General features: G+C 34.3%; 1 protein-coding gene across 2 annotated transcripts in view; it reads left to right on the top strand.

The window, feature by feature from the left end:
* Positions 1 to 16702: 16702 nt before the first annotated feature.
* LOC149816687 (uncharacterized) overlaps positions 16703 to 20323 on the top strand; it is a 138579-nt gene continuing 134958 nt past the window's right edge. For both annotated transcript variants that reach the window (XM_089988140.1, XM_089988139.1), the window contains exons 1-5: positions 16703 to 16868; positions 17151 to 17914; positions 18037 to 18161; positions 18256 to 18350; positions 18638 to 18871. In XM_089988140.1, the coding sequence (XP_089844266.1) occupies positions 17247 to 17914; positions 18037 to 18161; positions 18256 to 18350; positions 18638 to 18871 (1122 nt within the window). In that variant the 5' untranslated portion in view covers positions 16703 to 16868; positions 17151 to 17246. The remainder of the gene's footprint in view (positions 16869 to 17150; positions 17915 to 18036; positions 18162 to 18255; positions 18351 to 18637; positions 18872 to 20323) is intronic.

Genomic DNA, 20323 nt, shown 5'->3' with positions numbered 1-20323 from the left:
GGGTTTTAAAGTATTTTTACAAAATATTTTGTTTTGAAATTATAAGGTTTTTCTGAAATGAGGTTTCTGGGAAATATCGGGTTATTTTTGAAAATTTAGGATTCCAGAGTGGTTCTGGACCCGTTTTGGATCAGAAATTTGGATCAGGAACAAAAATTGAGTTTGGCTTCCAGCGTATTTGAGAAATGAATGGAATTTTGGTTAAAATTGACCCAATTACTCAGAAGACGGAGGTCAGGGGCAAAGAAGGAATGTTTGATTTTTTTTGGAAAATTTGGGGTGTTCACATATCTACAATAAATACACAAAACAAACAACGAAAAGAAGAAAAGAAACGATGGAAAACAGTGTGGTACAGGTAGAACTCGCAGGAAGGAAGAAGAGAGGAACTCAGCCAAGAGGCGAAGAATAAGAAGAACAAGGGGAAAGAGGGATGGAGGCTGGCATGAAACCCTAGGTAAAGACAATTTCCTCTATGATGGACGTCCCTTATTTATAAAAATATTATTATACAAATTCCAAAAATAAGCCTATTTAAAAATATTTATAAAATAGTACCTAAAACATTCTAAATTTCCTAAAAACAACCTGCGCCAATTCTGGGAGGTCTTTTTGAATATTTTCCACGTTGGATCTATGGAGCTAGATTTAATTGGAATATGGATCAGCTCTGAAGGTCCATTTGTATAATTTTGGATTGGATTTGGATCCAATTCGCATCGGTACGAATCTGATTTCTTAGAAAATGCTCTAATTTTCTCGTTTTAAAACAGATTCTGATGAACTTCAAATCAAAGCTACTTTGCACCTAAAACAATATAAACACGGGTGTTTAAGGTATAAAAGTTTATATAATTGAATGATTTTATGATAATATGATATGCATGTCATGCATTACCAGGATCAACACGTGACATTGACAAAATTCGCCTACAACTACAACTACCTTGCCAATATTAGGATAACACCTTTTAAGGCATTTTATGGTAGGTCTTGTCGATCACCGACTTATTGGAATGACATTGGGGATAGATCATTGGAATCATCGATCATTGTCCAATATTATTAAGATCAAGCACATAATAGAAAGAAGAGCTACACAAACTGAAGACACAAAGAGCTTGAATTTGAGGTAAGAGACCATGTGTTTGTGAAGGTATCGTCGACCCAAAGTATTTTCAGGTTTAGCAAAAAGAGAAAGCTTAGCTCTAGATATATTGCTATCTTTAAAGTTCTTGAGTGGGTAGGAGCAACAATGTATCTAGTAGCTCTATCATTGAATATGCACGGTTTTACAATGTATTTCGCATATTGATGCTCATAAAGTATATAAGAGATTCCTCTCATGTTATTCAACATGAGGATGTGGAGGTGTACGAGGACTTGACCATGGAGGAGGGACTATTGGAAATAGTGGATCGTAACCAGAAGGTATTGAGAAATAAAGCAGTCTTGCTAGTCAACGTTCAAAGGTAGCACTACGGCATCGAGGAGTATACCTGAGAACCATGAGTCGAGATGCAAAAATGATATTCTTAGCTTTTCGATATATTTTATAGTTAAATTTTGAGGATATTTTTTTAAGGGGGTAGAGATATAATAATTATAAATTTTTAATGTGAATAATCGAGAATATTTACGTAAATTTGGATCTGGGGATGACCCATACTTGAGAAATCTGGTCTAAATTAGAGGAGCAGTACTTACTCCAGAAAATAGATCTCAACAGGACTCAGATCGACCCAAACCCTAAAAACCTTATTTACCGATAAGCAGGTCAGATATGTAAGTGAGTTTGGATCTAAATCCAAAAGACTCAATCTCAAAATGGTATTTAGAAATAAAGACAAGAAGAAATGTGTATATTGGAAAGTGAAAAAAAAAGAAAAAAAAAAGAAAAAGATAAAGGGCAAATTGGGGTTTTCTCATGGAGGAGACCCCTCAACCCCTTGAGATCTTCCATGTGGCAGCCCTCCCCTTTTTTTCTTCTCTCTATCTTCTCTTTAAGTCAGCACCCCCTTGAGTTTCTTATTAGAAATGAACCCTCTCTCCCTTCTCTCTTTATACTCTCACTCTCATCTCTTCCACTCTCTCTCACCTCTCTCATTTTCCCTCTTTCACGAGACCCCCTTTCTCTCTCTCTCTCTCTCTTTCATTTTTCATACTCAGGTAACCCTCTTTCTGTCTCATTTTCCGCTCTTATGGTAATTCTTTCATATCTCCCAACACTATTGCCACCCTCTCCTCCTCTTGCTATTTTTTACGGCTGAGCAACCATTGCATGCTGCCATCATACCCGATTGCAACTGCCTCACCCCAACCCTCGTTGCAGCACCGCTGTCATGCACCACTACCCTTGTTGTCGCATCTCACTTATTGCAGCCCCCTTCCGCTGTCGAACCTCCTATGTTGTGTGCATACTGAGGATAGTGGAAGCTATATATACAGCAAGAAGTTCAAAATTTTTTTGCAGGACATGACTATAGTGGTACAATTCTCCATACCCATGTCAAGGTTCCAATTATATAAGGTTACGTAGACGAAAATAGGGCAAGCCCTGCCCTAATTTCAACAAGAATTTAGAACCCAATAAGGAGTTTTTTGTGTACGTAAGTGGCGTTATAAAGTCAACTTGAGCATGCTAGGTGTTTAATTAGGTTCATTGAATTTTAAGCATGATTTGTGATGTGTTTGTGTATTCTTTAAATTTTTTATAATTTTAACAAAACTGGTTTATTTGTTGTTTTTAATCTTTCAAAATCATAAAATGTTTTTTTTTACAAAAACCAAGTTCCAAAGGGACAAAGTCTGTTTCGTTGGAATCCGACTTGTCAAGAACGATTTACAAATGAGTCTTTGGCGAAAGTAGTGTTCTTGGGACACGAACAAGTCAAGACTCCTTAAACAAACCTGTTATGAATTTTAAAAGCATGCTTAGGCAATAAATTTGTGAAAAGCATGATCGAATGGTGTATTTTTACGGTTATGGGATGTGCATGAATGTTTATGATTATGATGTATGTCCACATGTGTGAATGAATGTTTTGTTATGCATGAATGTGATATGGCTTATGCCATAATATGTATGTATGCAATTGTGAAATATAAATTTCTAGTGGATGGTTATATTCATGATATATGCATGCAATTATGACATATAGATGAATGAGTGAATGTCGACATTCACAATATGCATGTGCAATGGTGGTGCACAAATGAATGGATGAATGGCGATAATTATATTGTGTGTATGCAATTGTGGCATATGAATGAATGAATGTGGATATGTGATGCATGTTTGCAGTTGGTGGAAGACATAAATGAATGAAAACCATTTAATGCAAATGCATTAATGATGAATGAAGATTGTTTGATCTATGTATGCAAGTCTGACATATACCTAAACGGTCATGATTATGCTATTGAGCAAACCTATAGTCCTGAAAATGTCGAGGGGCTTATATGAAAATGAACATAATGAATAGATGCGTGCATTAATCTTTAATTGCATAGGGCAAGTTACATGCATTACAAGGTAACTGTTTAGGACATGTCGTTCAGAGATGTGAGTGAATGTTGCCCATGTGAATGCATGTTTGAATGCGTTGATACTTTCCATATGAATACCTATTATGATGCATGGATACAACCCATATGACATTGAATTTCAAATGCATTCATTAGAATTTAACTGCTTAAGGCAGGTTGCATGCATTGGAAGGTACATGTTAGGACATTTCATGCAGATATGTGTGATGGATACTTTCGATGTGAATTTGATGGGTATTGACCCAAATGGTTGCTTCATATTTGAGATTCTGCTTTTTATGTTTTATCTTGCAAGTGTGACAAGTGTGCTTGATGCATGAGATGTATGAATGAATATCATGATATTTATGGGTATTGACCCAAGTGCAACTTATGATGATATGATGCCTACATGTGCATTTACTTTGTGAAATGACATGCATTGAGAAAAAATTCTTGAAAGCTAAGAAAAGTTGTACTAAATTATTATACTATAGAAAATGGGGTAATATTGACTTGTCTATTGAGGTCGAGCAAGTGGGTCAAATGTGAACATGTGATGCACCAACCTTGTGAGAATTAACGAACTGTAAAACCCATAATTTTTAAGGATTATTAATAAATAAAGATCTCATTTTTTATCTCTAAATTAGAAATGTGTTTCGAGCGTTTGAATTTTATTTATTGATATATTACATGTTCATTTGTTTACTCAATCCAATCAGGGCATAATTTGCATTTATAGAACTATTTTGGATTATAAATTGTTACGACAATGAAGCCGTACATGATATTTCAAGTACAAGGTTTTGATGATGAGCAAGTGAAATCAACTGCATTTCAGCTAAGGCAATGAAGACATTGAAGAATTCAATGAAGAATCTTTGAAGACTAGTGTGCAAATGTTAAATTTATTAAAAGTATTAGATTCTTGTAAGAGCCTTACTTAGAGTGCATATTTAGGTTGCATTTTACCTAAAAAGTCTTTAGAAAAACTTTTCTAAAAGAACCCCTCATGAAAATCTTTTTATAAAACTCTTTTCTTAAATTTTCATGTTTATTAGTCGACTAATCCTTTCGCGCAATATTTTTTAAAAAGTCATTTTTGTCAAATTAGTCGACCAAAAGTTTTATCAGTCGACTGGACAGAATGTCTGTTTTCTGGAAAATTAGCAGCAGTCGACTAATGCTTTTATCAGTCGACTGGACAGAACATGTGTTTTCTGAAAATTTAGCAGCAGTCGACTAATGCTTTTATCAGTCAACCGGATAGAATGTATGCTTTTCAGAAGATTTTAGCAGCAGTCGACTAAAAGGTTTTTCAGTCTACTGATGATATTATCAGTCGACTAATTTTATCACTAGTCGACTAAGTTTCAAAAGTTCAGAATTTCAAACAGCTCGATTAACAGATCAGTCGACCAACGATAACTGTCAGTCTACTAATAACTAACTATTAGTCGACTAACTACTATTCCAGTCGACTAATTTTATCGTTTTTCCTGAAACTTCAAAAAAGGCGTGTCTTTTCATTTTTCAAACATTTTGATCGTTTAAAATTGACTGTTTTGACACCCTTTTATACCCTCAACGTATGGAAACTTTCAATTATAAATATGAGTGCATTCTACACTCAAAAATATCAAATTCAATTAAATTACTTATTGCTTTTCACTCCTATTCGTTCAAGAATTTATTTTCTCACTCACTTGACATTTTCACTTCAGTTTTTCACTCAAATTCTTTTGAGAAATAGTGAATTCGTGAGTAGAGTATTTCAACAACCTCAAAAGCTAATTGCATCTCATTTGCATTCAAAAGAAAGGCTCATAGGTTGTATTGTAAGTTGTTACTTGTTTCAATTTTCTGTAAAAGGAAGGACTCCTTGGCTTAAAGGAGTTGTTTGCTTTCAGTAGGTGTGTTACTGAAAGTGGGACCGGATTTGGTCTGTATGATCTTGTAGTTACACAAGGTAGATAATGGAAATCTCAAGCGGGTTTTGCTTGGGGATTTGATGTAGGTCGGGAAAGACCGAACCAGGATAAATTTTGTGCTCTTTGTGTGTTTGCTTTTCAAATTGCAAAATCTTTAATATTCTGCAGACAATTTTTAAAAGCATTATTCACCCCCCCTCTAGTGCTCGTTGCCTCGATCCTACTGCACTTTCATTTGGTATCAGAGCAGGTTTGCTATTATTTTGATTTGATCATCATCTAGCATGACAACTACAATATCTCAGCACAAAGAAGAAAGCTCCTTTGTTCGTCCTCCTCTCTTCGACAAAACAAACTATGGATACTGGAAAGTGAGAATGACAATATTCTTGCAATCCATGGATCTCGATATTTGGAGAGTTGTTTCAGAAAAATACCAAACTCCATCAACTGATTTCAGCCAATGGACCGATGAAGAAAAGAAAACTGCTTCACTTAATGCCAAGGCAATGAATGCATTATATTGTGTCGTTGACAAGGTAGAGTTCAATCGCATCTCTCAATGCTCTACAACAAATGAAATCTGGCATACTCTTCTCGTGACTCATAAAGGTACGTCAAAGGTAAACAAATTCAAATTTGCTTCTTTGGTTCATAAATTTGAATTGTTTAAAATGAAGCAAAATGAATCTATATCGGACATGGTAACAAGAATGACTGATATAACTAACACTCTGAAATCCCTTGAAAAAGAATATTCACAAGTGAATTTAGTCAGAAAGATCTTAAGGTGTTTAACTCCTGAATGGGAGAGAAAAATCACTGTTATTGAAGACACAATTGATTTAAACACTCTCACTCTTGAAGATTTGGTTGGTAACCTAATGGCATATGAAGTCCAACTTCAAGACAGACAAGAAGAAGAATCCAAGAAGAAATCTCTTGCTTTTAAGGCTACTTTTGACTCAAAAAATTTAGAAGAAAATGAAGATGAAGATATTGCCCTCATTACAAGGCAATTCAGAAGATTCATCAAAAAGGGAAGATTTCAAAGAAAGGTAAAGAAAGCAGATTCTTTCAATCTCATTGAAGTCAAGTGTTTTAATTGCAAAAATGCTGGACATATCAAGAAAGATTGTCCTCTTCTCAAAATCAAGCCCAAGGACCAGTTCAAAAAGAAAAAGGCATTTCAAGCATGTTGGGATGATAGTGACTCTTCTTTCGATGAATAATCAAATGAAGAAGTTGCCAACATGTGTTTTGTAGCACAAGAAGATTCGGTAAGTCAATTTGACTATGATGAGTTATTAAAAGCATTTAATGATTTATATGCTAAATTTAAAAGTCTAAGTTCTAAAAACAAAGAGTTAAAAACTGGAAATTTAACTCTTGATTCTCAAAACAAAGTGTTACTTCAAGAGATAGAAGATCTCAAGAAGGAAAACTCTTGTCAAGCTTTTGAGATAAAGGAAATTGGAATTAGAACCAATCTCTTACAAAAAGAAATATCTAGTCTAAAAGAAAAATCAAATGATCTTCTTTCTATAGTGACCAAATTCACAAGTGGTCAAGAGAATCTAGAAAGACTTCTTGGTTCTCAAAGATGCTTGGTAAATAAAACCGAATTGGGATATAGCTTCTTTGATACTCAAAATAGACCAAACTATGTGGTGAAGAATCAAATACATTATTCTCAACCATTTGTTCATAGAACTAAACTTTCTAGTTCTAATAGAAATGCATATAATCATAAAACTTATAATGCTTATAAGCCTAGACATGATTATTCTAGAAATGTTAAATCTTTTTATAGAAAGAATATTTATTATCAAAGGAAACCAAAATCCAAATGGATTCCTAAGACTAACTCTCATGGACCCGAAAATAGAAAGGGGTCAAATGCTTTGTCTTCTAATTTTGATGTAGGTACACAAAATAAGGATCAAATGGATATTGGACAACGGTTGTTCCAAACATATGACTGGAAGGCCGGAGTCATTTTCCACCCTCTAAAATAAGGATGGAGGAACCGTCACCTTTGGTGACAATAACAAGGGAAAAGTAATAGGTATTGGTAATATTGGTAATCCAAAATTTTCCTTGATAGAAAATGTTCTTTTAGTAGATGGTTTAATGCATAATTTATTATCTATTAGTCAATTATGTGATAAAGGTTTTCAAGTTACTTTTGAAAATGATTTATGCTTAATTTTTTATTTCCAATCTAAAAAGATCAATTGTAAAGGTAAAAGAAGGAACAATGTGTATGAACTATATCTAGATGAGTTACCCACTTTTAATGAATAATGTCTTATTGTTTCAAATGAAATTCAATGGTTATGGCACAAGAGACTTGGACATGTTAACTTTAAAATTATTTCCAAGTTATCCAAGAATGATCTTGTAAGAGGCCTACCTAGAATACCATATAAGAAAGATCACTTATGTGATGCTTGCCAAAGGGGTAAACAAATCAAGAGTTCTTTTAAAGCAAAAGATATAGTTTCAACAAAATATCCTCTTAAACTTTTACATTTAGATCTATTTGGACCATCTAGAATTCAAAGTTTGAATGGTAGCAAGTATGCTTTTGTTATAGTAGATGATTATTCTCGGTTTACATGGGTGATTTTTCTAAAAAGCAAAAATGATGCTTTTTCTGAATTTTCCAAACTTTGTAGAAGAATTATAAATGAAAAATCTACATCTATAATTAAAATTCGTAGTGATCATGGTGGTGAATTTGAAAATAAATCTTTTCTAAAGTATTGTGATTTACATGGTATATCTCACAACTTTGTTTTTTTTAGAGCGGCTCCACAAAATGGAGTTGTTGAAAGAAAGAATAGAACTTTGCAAGAATGTGCTAGAACCATGCTTCAAGATAAAAATTTACCAAATTACTTTTGGGCTGAAGCAATAAATACAACATGTTATGTCTTAAACCGTGTTCTTATTCGACCAATCTTACATAAAACATGTTTTGAATTGTATTATGATCGTATACCAAAGATCTCATATTTCAAAATTTTTTGTAGTAAATGTTTCTTGTTAAATACCAAAGATAATCTTGATAAATTTGATTCAAAATCAGATGAATCAATATTTCTTGGATATTCTTCTAGAAGTAAAGCTTATCGTATTTTCAATAAAAGAACATCTTGCATTGAAAAATCTTTACATGTTGCATTTGATGAGAATTATGAGCAGGTTATACCTCTAAGCGAAGGAGAAGAAGTAATACTTCAAGAAGAACCCTTGATAGAGAATACTTCTCAAGAAAATGTTCCTCTTCAACCTATTTGGAAAGAAGTTCATAATCATCCACATGAACAAGTTATTGGAGAAATAAAAAGTGGTGTTCAAACTAGAAGGCTATTAGAAAAATATATTGCAAATGTTGCTTTCATATCTAAAATAGAACCAAAGAATATCAATGAGGCTTGTGATGATGAATTTTGACTTTTGACCATGTCTGAAAAACTTAACCAATTTACTAGGAATGATGTTTGAGATCTAGTTGATAGACCAAAGGATCATCCTGTAATTGGAACAAGATGGGTCTTCCGAAATAAGCTGGACGAAAATGGCGAAGTCATTCGAAAAAAATCAAGGCTAGTAGCACAAGACTATAATCAAGAAGAAGGCATAGATTTTGATGAAACCTATGCACCAGTGGCTCGATTGGAGTCAATTCGAATGATGCTTGCTTTTGCTAGTTACATGAACTTCAAGTTATATCAAATTAATGTTAAGAGTGCATTCTTAAATGGACACATCAATGAAGAAGTTTATGTAGAGCAACCTTCAGGCTTTGAAAATGAGAAATATCCAGAAAAAGTCTACAAATTAAAAAAAGCTTTGTATGGACTTAAACAAGCACCAAGAGCGTGGTATGAAAGACTACGAAATTTTCTAGAACAATCTGGTTTTTCCATTGATTGGGTAGACTCAACTTTATTTATTAAAAATCTTAATTTAGATATTCTTATTGTGCAAATTTATGTTGATGACATAATATTTGGTTCTACTAATGATTCTCTTTGTAAAGAATATGCTAAAACTATGCAGGAAGAGTTTGAAATGAGCTTGATGGGCGAATTAAACTACTTCCTTGGACTTCAAATAAAGCAAACTGAAGAAAGAATCTTCATCAATCAGGCTAAGTATACAAAAGAACTTCTCAAGAGATTTGGGATGGACTCATCGAAATCAAGAAGGAATCCTATGAGTACAACTACTTCTCTTGATAAAGATGAAAATGGTAAAAGTGTAGATACTAAGCTCTACAGAGGTATGATCGGATCTCTATTATACTTAACTGCTAGTCGACCTGATATTATGTTAAGTGTTTGTATGTGTGCAAGATTTCAAGCTAATCCAAAAGAATCTCATTTAACTGCAGTAAAACAAATTCTTTGTTATTTGAAAGATACTTCAGATTTCAGTTTGTTTTACCATAAATCATCTTCCTTTGATTTAGTTTCATAAAGTGATGCAGATTTTGCAGAAAGTAAATTTGATCGCAAGAGTACTAGTGGAACTTGTCATTTCTTAGGAAATTCCTTAGTCTCTTGGTTTAGTAAAAAGCAAAATTCAGTGTCACTCTCAACAACTAAAGCAGAATATATATCAGCTAGTTTAGCGTGTTCACAAGTACTATGGATGAAACAAACCTTAAAAGATTTTTGTTTGAATTACTCCACAACAACTATTTATTGTGATAACACTAGTGCTATAAATCTTTCTAAAAATCCTATTCAGCACTCAAGAACTAAGCATATTGAAGTTAGACATCATTTCTTAAGAGATCATGTATTAAAAGGAGATATTTCGTTAAATTTTATTTCCACTAAAGAACAACATGCCGATATCTTCACTAAACCTCTTAAAAATGAAGATTTTATAAGAATTAGGAGAGAACTAGGTATTTGCTCATTTTTTGATTTATAAAAATGCTGATTTTTTAACAAAATCTCAAAATCGCACTATATTAGTCGACGAATAAAATTTTAGTCAACTGATGCCTTAAAAAATTAGAATGAATCGCACTATATTAGTCGACCGATATATTTCTAGTCGACTGATGTTTTAAAATTTTTAGAATGAGTCGCATATTCTTAGTCGACCGATCAAGTTTTAGTCGACTATTTTATTTATTTTTTTTAACTGAAGGGACCCGATACCCCTTGGATTTTTTAACACCTATTTTTTTAAGGGTATCATTTCATTTTATTTTCACACCTTTTCGTTTTTCTTAAAAAACAAAACCCTTTGAAAAAACGAAACCCTCTCTCTCTCTCTCTTTCCTCTCTCTCTTCCGAAAAAACCCTCGGAGTGTTGTTCAATCCTATCCTTGTCGGGATTTTCTTGTCGTGACCGGGAAACGCCAGAATCCTCTTGCAGTAACTGGCGCATCTTCAAAACACGCCGGAACCCTCTTGCTGTGACGATGTATCTTCAGCCATTGACGAAATCCCCTTGTGGCCGCCTTCTCACCCGCCGTCAGCCATCGTATCCTCCTTTATTTATGTTTCACAACGCCGGACAACATCTTCCTTCTGCCGGACGTCGTTTGGAAGCCGACATTCTTTTTGGTAAATCTGTTTTTTAACCATGCCTCGTTTGAAGTCTCCATTTGCAAAAGGTTTAGGTTCTCCTCCTCCTGCACCTTCTTCGAGACATGGATTTTCTCTCATATTACTCCGAAATCCTCTTTTATATGATACTTTTGGATCGATTTCTGCACTACCTATTCTACCAAACCGAAATGTACTATTTCAATTGTTTTCTTGTTACAAAATAAGAGAATTATTTCTAGGAATTTCACATCTTTTTGATGCCTGTGCAGATACCCTTCATTATCCTTTTCTGATTCACTTGTTTTATATGAATTTACATTTTGATCATAAAACTGGAGTTCTGTCCTTTCTTATTCGTGATGTTGAAATCGAGTTTGATTCTAAACTACTTGGATAAATCCTAGAAATTCCATCTTCATACACTCTTTTCAATACTGTTGAACTGAATGATGAGAGAATTTTTGAACAAATTCTTCTTTCAGGTGCACCTCACTGCCCTCATTTCAAAAATACTAATCTTCAAACTCGTGCACGCATTGCTGGACGAATCCTTACCCACAATGTTCCACCTAAAATTGTTTCTTTTGATTACTATTCCACAGATCTATCTATTACTCTTTATGTTTTATTTGGAAATATTTCTGTAAATTGGGACAATGTGTATTTTACAAATTTGTGAAAACAAAAACCATTTATTCCTTATGGATGTCTTCTAACTCGTATTTTTAGACATTTCAAAGTTCCTTTAACAAATAAAAATATATTGAGCAAAAAGAGTTCTTTGATCAAACAATTTTTAAAAGAATGAAAATTAAATATCTGCCTCCTTTAAATGTTGATCAAACTGAACCATCTGATCCTACTGAACCATCAATTTCTGAACCTTCACTATCTTCTGCAACACCTTCATCTCATGTAAAAAGAAAGAAATTTTCTACAAGTCAAGACAATGATGAAGTTTTGCAGCAACTGGAAGCCTTGGAGCTGCATCAACGTACTTTTCGTGAAGATGTGACTCAATAACTTTCTTCGATTCAGAAAAATGTGACTGCAATTAAGGATTTGCTCAACCAACTTTTTTGATCTTTATGTTTTGTCTTTACTAAACTTTGATACTTTATGGGTTATAATATTTTAAACTTGTATCTCCATTTTGCTTATGCTATTTCTGCCCTTATTCTTTTTTATTATGACAAATGGGAAGAAAAAGTTAAAAGATAGCATTATATTGAAATTACATTGAAATTGCAGAAGATCTTGCATGAGAAATGTGAAATTAAGAGAAAAGAAAGCATGAAAATGCAAACCAATCAATATGTGATATATGTGCTTTAAATGTGCTAATGGAAATGCAAACCAATTAATATGTGATATATGTGCTTTAAATGTGCTAATGGAAATGCAAACCAATTAATATGTGATATATGTGCTTTAAATGTGCTAACTTTTAATGTTTTGCAGCATATTGATAGGGAGAGTAAAATCTCCATCTATGCATCTAAATGCTTCATCTTTGATTAAGTTTGTCATTATAAAAAATGGGGAGATTGTTACGACAATGAAGCCGTACATGATACTTCAAGTACATGGTTTTGATGATGAGCAAGTGAAATCAACTGCATTTCAGCTAAGGCAATGAAGACATTGAAGAATTCGATGAAGAATCTTTGAAGACTAGTGTGCAAATGTTAAATTTATTAAAAGTCTTAGATTCTTGTAAGAGCCTTACTTAGAGTGCATATTTAGGTTGCATTTTACCTAAAAAGTCTTTAGAAAAACTTTTCTAAAAGAACCCCTCATGAAAATCTTTTTATAAAACTCTTTTCTTAAATTTTCATGTTTATTAGTCGACTAATAGACTTACCAGTCGACTAATCCTTTCGCGCAATATTTTTTAAAAAGTCATTTTTGTCAAATTAGTCGACCGAAGGTTTTATCAGTCGACTGGACAAAATGTCTATTTTTAGGAAAATTAGCAGCAGTCGACTAATGGTTTTATTAGTCGATTGGACAGAACATGTGTTTTCTAAAAATTTAGCTGCAGTCGACTAATGCTTTTATCAGTCGACCGGACAGAATGTATGTTTTTAGAAGATTTTAGCAGCAGTCGACTAAAAGATTTTTCAGTCTACTGATGATATTATCAGTCGACTCATTTTATCTCTAGTCGACTAAGTTTCAAAAGTTCAGATTTTCAAACAGCTCGATTAACAGATCAGTCGACCAACGATAACTGTCAGTCTACTAATAACTAACTATTAGTCGACTAACTATTGTTCCAGTCGACTAATTTTGTCATTTTTCCTAAAACTTCAAAAAAGGCATGTCTTTTCATTTTTCAAACGTTTTGATTGTTCAAAATGGATTGTTTTGACACCCTTTCATACCCTCATCGTATGAAAACTTTCAATTATAAATATGAGTGCATTCTACACTCAAAAATATCAAATCCAATTGAATTACTTTTTGCTTTTCACTCATATTCATTCAAGAATTTATTTTCTCACTCACTTGATATTTTCACTTCAGTTTTTCACTTAAATTCTTTTGAGAGATAGTGAATTCGTGAGTAGAGTATTTCAACAACCTCAAAAGCCAATTACATCTCATTTGCATTCAAAAGAAAGGCTCATAGGTTGTATTGTAAGTTGTTACTTGTTTCAATTTTCTGTAAAAGGAAGGACTCCTTGGTTTAAAGGAGTTGCTTGTTTTAGTAGGTGTGTTACTGAAAGTGGGACCAGATTTGGTCTGTATGATCTTGTAGTTACACAAGGTTGATAGTGGAAATCTCAAGCGGGTTTTGCTTGGGGACTGGATGTAGGTCGGGAAAGACCGAACCAGGATAAATTTTGTGTTCTTTGTGTGTTTGTTTTTCAATTTGCAAAATTCGTTAATATTCCGCAGACAATTTTTAAAAGCACTATTCACCCCCCCTCTAGTGCTCATTGCCTCGATCCTACTGCACTTTCATAAATCACTATTTATATATATATATATATATATATATTTAAATATATTTTTGATGGAGTTTATAAATTATTGGAGTGTATTTGTGTGTTATGTAGTTCTTGGTAATGTAGGTAAAGTATAATGAGTAGCTGGAGCAAATTGCCGATCGAGTTGCATCCTCGAGGGTCCACTCTTACCTTGCGATCTTGGTATTCATGATATTTTCATTTTAAGTATTTGATAATGTAGAGACTGAACTGATGTTTTTATACTCTGATTTTAAATGAAATAAAATAAAACTCTTCATATTTCAGTATTATATTGTACGTGGTTTGAAATATGTATATCCTATATATTTTGATTTAATTGTTATCTTTAGTGTAACTTTTCTTAAAGTCTTAACCATTTTTTAAAATCGTTTCCGCATTATAAGATCTGATTTACTTATACTTATCCAAAAAAAAAACTGGCCTCAAAATTATAAAACTTGAACAATAATTAAGGCTAAAATTTTGAGAGCATTACACTAACATAGACGAAATACAACCTCGTTAAGGTCAAACGTGAACCCTTTCCCTACCATGGTGGTTTAAGGAGACTTTGTACTCCGATACACGTGGTGAAGGTAGAGTTACATTTGTAAGGCGTTAGTAGTGCACTACAATCATCCAATTTGAGGGACAAAGTGATGACATATCCAAGAATCAGGTATTTGTCACTTGTTCTTCGGAAGTTAAAATACGAAAAACACAACTTGTGTGAATAAACACCTCTTAAAATATCCGAGAACCCATAGTGTGCAGAGAGTGGTGCCCTCGACAAACATGATGAACTAAATGTGTGATGTTTGCATGTATTTTCGTAATACAAAATAAATTTATTGGAAAGAATGAAAAAATATTAATGCATAAGGTAAGTCATGAAATATGCATAATGGTATGCTTTGAACTACATGTATGCATAATTGTATGCTCAAGTTACATATATGCATAATTGTATGCTTAAGTTACATGTATGCATAATTGTATGTGATATCTATATCTATCTATCTATCTCTCTCTCTCTCTCTATACATATATATATATATATATATATATATATATATATATATATATATATATATATATATATATATAAGTGTATGTATAAATTACATATGAGCAAAATTGTAGGTTTGAATGACATTATGTATAACTGTATGCTTGAACTAACTGATAGCATGATTGTATGTTTGAAAGATATATGTGCATAATGATATGCTTAAGTTACATGTGTGTATAATTGTATATGTAGATTACATGTATGCATAGTTGTATGTTTACATTAAATGTGCACATAAATGTATGCATGATTTATTTGTAAGATATATGTATGATTGTATGCAAATTATAAAATGCATATTTGTATGCTTAGATCATCATAAGATAATGTAAGGTTATCCAAGATAAATCATAACCTATCGTTCTGTTTTACTTACATGGGTTACATATTATGCATTTTAGAGGCATATTAAGCATCCACGAAATTGTGCTTAGACATGATGTGACTTATGCTCCATATTTTATGTTTTTCAGATCTACGTGCATAGGTGGGCGGATGTCGCAACATACGAAGACTTTAGGGTTTTGGAACAGACTGGACTGGTTATGTTATTATCATTTTGATTGTAAACTCTAAAATTTTAATTATGAATCTATTTTGATATGTTGAATTATAAATGGTTTGAATGGTTTGATTCTAAATTTGTCACATGCCCAAATTTTGGAGTAATTTCAAAAATATTTGATAAGGCTTTCATTGTGTTTTAAAGGGCAAAAAAAATCTTCCTAGTTTTTTTGATTTGAAGTTTGGAGCGTGATAGAAACCTACTTCTATTGCTTTGTTAGTGAAAAACTTAAGTTCTAGACCGACTAGTTACCTTGGACAGAATCGTCCTATAATACATCCTTCCATTCCTCTAACCAAATGACCCTCGATAGCATGAACCATAACCAACTTGTTCTTGCTAAGACCTGAATATTTCAGTCACTTTAAAAATCTGTAACTCCTGATTCCCCCAGGTCCTTTGAACCTGAAAATTGGAAAGCGCCTACCTTAAGGTGTCACAAACCAACTGACAAATGTTCAATTTTTTTTTGCTGCACCATTAGGGATAACCAAAATTTCCCCCAAACCCTCTTTGAACCCAATTATCCTGTCTACTTCAGCTAACTAACTTTAGTCTTAACCCTTCTCTCATGTCTAAACTCTCGACCCACACTCACATCGCAAGCTTGAGGCGTGTAACAATTTTACAGTGCCTCATCCTACTCGCATACGAAATTCCTGCTATGAGATGTGAGTTAGACGTTAATTAGGAATTAGACCCACTCTTCAAAAAATTGGATCCAGTGTTTAGGTCAAGCTGGACCCGACCCATGCATGCTCTCAGCGTTTGTAGGGAATCAGCAATCCTTATCGACCAATCTTGGATCAAATTTGCTTCTTGAGTACTGAAGACCAATTCAGTGAGGACTAGATCCACAAGTAATTATAATTTTTCGGCTAGAGATGAGTCGTACATGTGGCCAAATTTTTCGGATCCAAGTCCATTAGTTATCCGTCGGATCCGTCACTAGGACCTTCATGTACACCCATTGATCGCTAGATGGGCGGTCAGTAGTTCACTACCACGCTGCTGTATACAAGAGCAACAACGCTGACCACCACGTTCGAGAGAGGAGAGAGACGGAGACTTACTTTGTTAAGGGCACATCTCCTCCCCTCCACAACCTTGAGAAGGCAGAGCGGACGGCTTGAGCAGAGGGCTGCAAGCAAACGGTTGAGGAGGCTACCGGTGCACAAGCTTCCATCTTAGCTTCAATACCCCAAATAGGTCGCCCTTCTAAATCCTAACAACCATCTTCTTTTCCTTCTTCCTCCTTCCCTTTTTATGCTCGTTGTTTCACTCCTCTTGCTTTTTGTTGTTTTACTTACTATTTTTATTTTCAGACGTAAGCTTCTTTCAATCTCTCAGTCTCATCGTTTATAAGATTTTGTGTTCTTAGTTTTTGTTTTTCTTCTAACAAATCTATGGAGGTTGCGTTTCTCCCCGAATTTCGTCTTTTTTTTCATTGTTTAAATACCGAGATTTATTGATTGTTTTCTTGAATATCAGGTTTTTTCGGATTTTATGGTACGATGAATTGATGGGTATTGGATCAGTTATGCATTATGAGTCCCTGTTAGGAGTTTGAAGGCAAAACCGTCGACAATGTACGCTAGGAGATTGAAGTGCCAATGTGGGGCTGGCAATTCGTTTCTTCGTCGCATCGATGATTCTTTTAGGTTTCATGAATGTGGGTTTAGAAAGTTGGGTCGATCCCAAAATCGCGACTTTTCTCATTCTCGATCTATTTCCGGTTTTGGGGACTTGAGGGATTTGGTTAGGCTTCGTGGTTACGAGTTTGGAAAATTCTATCAACGAAAATACCGTGAAATTTTGCGGTTCGGACTCCGTGGAACTGTTTGTTTGAGAGATTTTGATGGCGGGTTTTCTCGGACACGGTCGTTGCAATCAGTTAACGGTAGTAGGTGTGTCGGGGTTAGGCCGTACAGCTCGGAAGGTGATGGAAGGAACGCCAGTGAAGGCAAGCAGGTTCCTGTGAAGAAGGTGGACGACCAGGTGGATGAGAGTAGCTCGGTAGGGAAATCGTGTGCCGAGAAGAATAAGGCGGGTGCGATCCATTGGGATGAGCACGCCCGCCTGTCTGAGCAGGATCAGCAGGAGTGGCTTAAGAATGAGAGGCTGTCATTCGAGAGCAAGAAGAGAGAGTCGCTGTTTCTGTCAAGGCGTGAGAGGTTTAAGAACGAATTCTTGCGGAGATTGACCCCTTGGGAGAAGATCTCAGTTTCATGGGATAACTTCCCGTATTATATTCAGTACGAATTGGTTCCTCTGTACCCTTCCTCTTCTTTTTTTTTTCCCTTCTTATTGAAACATAAATAGAATCTCATCTATGGTGGTCTAATCACTAATGGTTTTTTTATGTTTGTTCACACAGCGAACCTACAAAAAACATTTTGATTGAATGCGCTTCAACTCATTTGAAACATCAGAAATTTGCTGCCCATTATGGATCTCGGTTGAGCTCCTCAAGTGGTAGAATATTGCTTGAAAGTGCACCAGGTATATGAAACTGTTGATCTTCATCTCTCCCCCTTTTTTTGTGTAGTTGGTCACATTTGCTGACTGCAAGCAACTATATAATTATTCTTTGCAGGAACTGAGCTCTACCGTGAGCGCATAGTGCGGGCACTTGCTCACGGTTTACAGGTCCCATTGCTAGTTCTGGATAGCAGCCTCCTTTCTCCCAAAGTAAGTCAGATAGCAGCCTTTTGGTTCTCTGAAAATATATGTTGATGTTTTCATCTAATATATATGCTTTCTACTTGCTTTCCTCTCAGTTGCCTAATTGTTTGTGATGAAGATTCTCATGCCACCAAGTTTACATTCCTCGGTTTATCAGTGAAAACTGTATTTTTCTTCTTTCAATTTCTGGCTTCAGTCTGGTTGATGTGGTTGAATTTTAGAGGTGGTATCTTGGATCTTTGAGTATAAAGTCTACCATGAATAATGAGTGGCCCCCTTTCCTTATTGTTCAGGATATTGGCAGAGAATGTGCCTCAGATGTTGATACAGATGATGAAAATGAAGAAACAGGAGAGGAAACTTCAGAATCTGAGGTTGATGATGAGAATGATGTCACTAACGAAGATGAGTGGGCCAGCAGCAGCGAAGTGAAATCAGAGGGCAGTGATGAAGATGAGATTTCCATTCAGGCATCTGCAGAAGTCCTCAAGAAGCTTGTGCCATACGGTATTGAAGAGTTTGAGAAGGTAACTTCCTTGTGTTGTGAATTTTTTCTAAACAGGAATTCTCTGATTTATTTAATAACTGAAGTGTAACCTTCTCCATTAACGTTACTTTCAGAAGAAAGGAACTGCTGATCTGATCAACTTTTTATATGCCATCTGACTTCTTAGATAATTGTTTGATGATTTTGTTGGACTTTTGGAATAACGTCAACAAGGTTGATTCTTATGAAGTTTTTTTTTTGTCTTTTAATTAACTAGCAGCAAACTCAATACAAACATTAGATAGAATATGCAGATAGGTACATCATTGTATAAATGAGTTGTTGGCTTACAAGGTGACATCTAAATTTATACAAGCGACCATGAGCTATGCATTCACAAAAACAACATTTTAATAATTCTTTAAAACCCTTTTCCAATTCAACTGGTTTGTGGTAATGTCAGGTTGGGTCTCTTCCTCTCTTCATTAATAAGTTTAACCCAAAAGCCCCAAAAAAGGATTGATAGAAGAAGAAAAAGAGTACGAAAAGGAAGTGAAAAACTTTTGAAATAGTGTAGTATAGGCTTCTTGCCTCAAGGTTTTGAGGTTTAGGGCCCTCCAACTTTAAAAACAAAGATCCTTACGACGAAACACTTTGTAGGAGAGGATGACTGTAATTTTTTCACAAAATCCATGTAAAGGATTCCGTTTTTAGGTATACTTGCATGAAAAAGGGAGCCTAAAGACAAATGAGGGTAGATTTGTCAAAAAACATCTATGGCTTGGTTGTGGGCAAATCCCCAATTTTCTAAAGTAATTTGATCTAAAACATAGAGGAAATGTGTTTTTTCTTGTTTGTATGTAATAATGGAGTCAAAATAACTCTTTTAAGACAACCTCCCCCCATCCAAAAAAAAAAACAAAGAAAAAGAAAAGCAGTGGCAAGACAAACCACTTCTCCCACAGCCTATAACTTAAATTCCCTTTGTTAGTTGACTCATACGATATGGCATATTCAGTACAGTCTGATAGCTTTAAATTCCTTGCAAGAGTAGATTTGTATAATGCAACATGTATCCTACAATATATAGTTTAATATAGGCCTGTATCATACGATACTATACGATACAAGTATTTAATCTTAATCTGCCAGTCCGCTGATACAAAATAGCATATAGTGTCCTTCCATGGACTGACATACCTTATTGTATGATATGATATGATACAAATTTTGCAACATTGATTGTCACAGGCATAGATGATATTATGAAAGAGTCATAATGTTTTTTATATTTCATTTCAATAATGATTTCTCAAAGGAAAAATGTTGTGATATGACCAGAATGTTGTAAACTTTGGAACATTAAAATGTATCTTGATATTCATGAAACTTTTTATTTGTATTGTGTTATACAATTTAAACCAATGTTCTAAGACCCAGTTACTCGAGATTTGACTCGACAAGCATGTTTTGTGACTCAGTCGGGTCTTGG

Source organism: Nuphar pumila, chromosome 14 (genome assembly GCF_984573655.1).
Source record: "Nuphar pumila chromosome 14, dmNupPumi1.hap1.1, whole genome shotgun sequence".
NCBI lineage: Eukaryota > Viridiplantae > Streptophyta > Magnoliopsida > Nymphaeales > Nymphaeaceae > Nuphar > Nuphar pumila.
The sequence above is the reverse complement of the archived record's forward strand: the minus strand, read 5'-3'. Positions and strand labels throughout refer to the sequence as shown.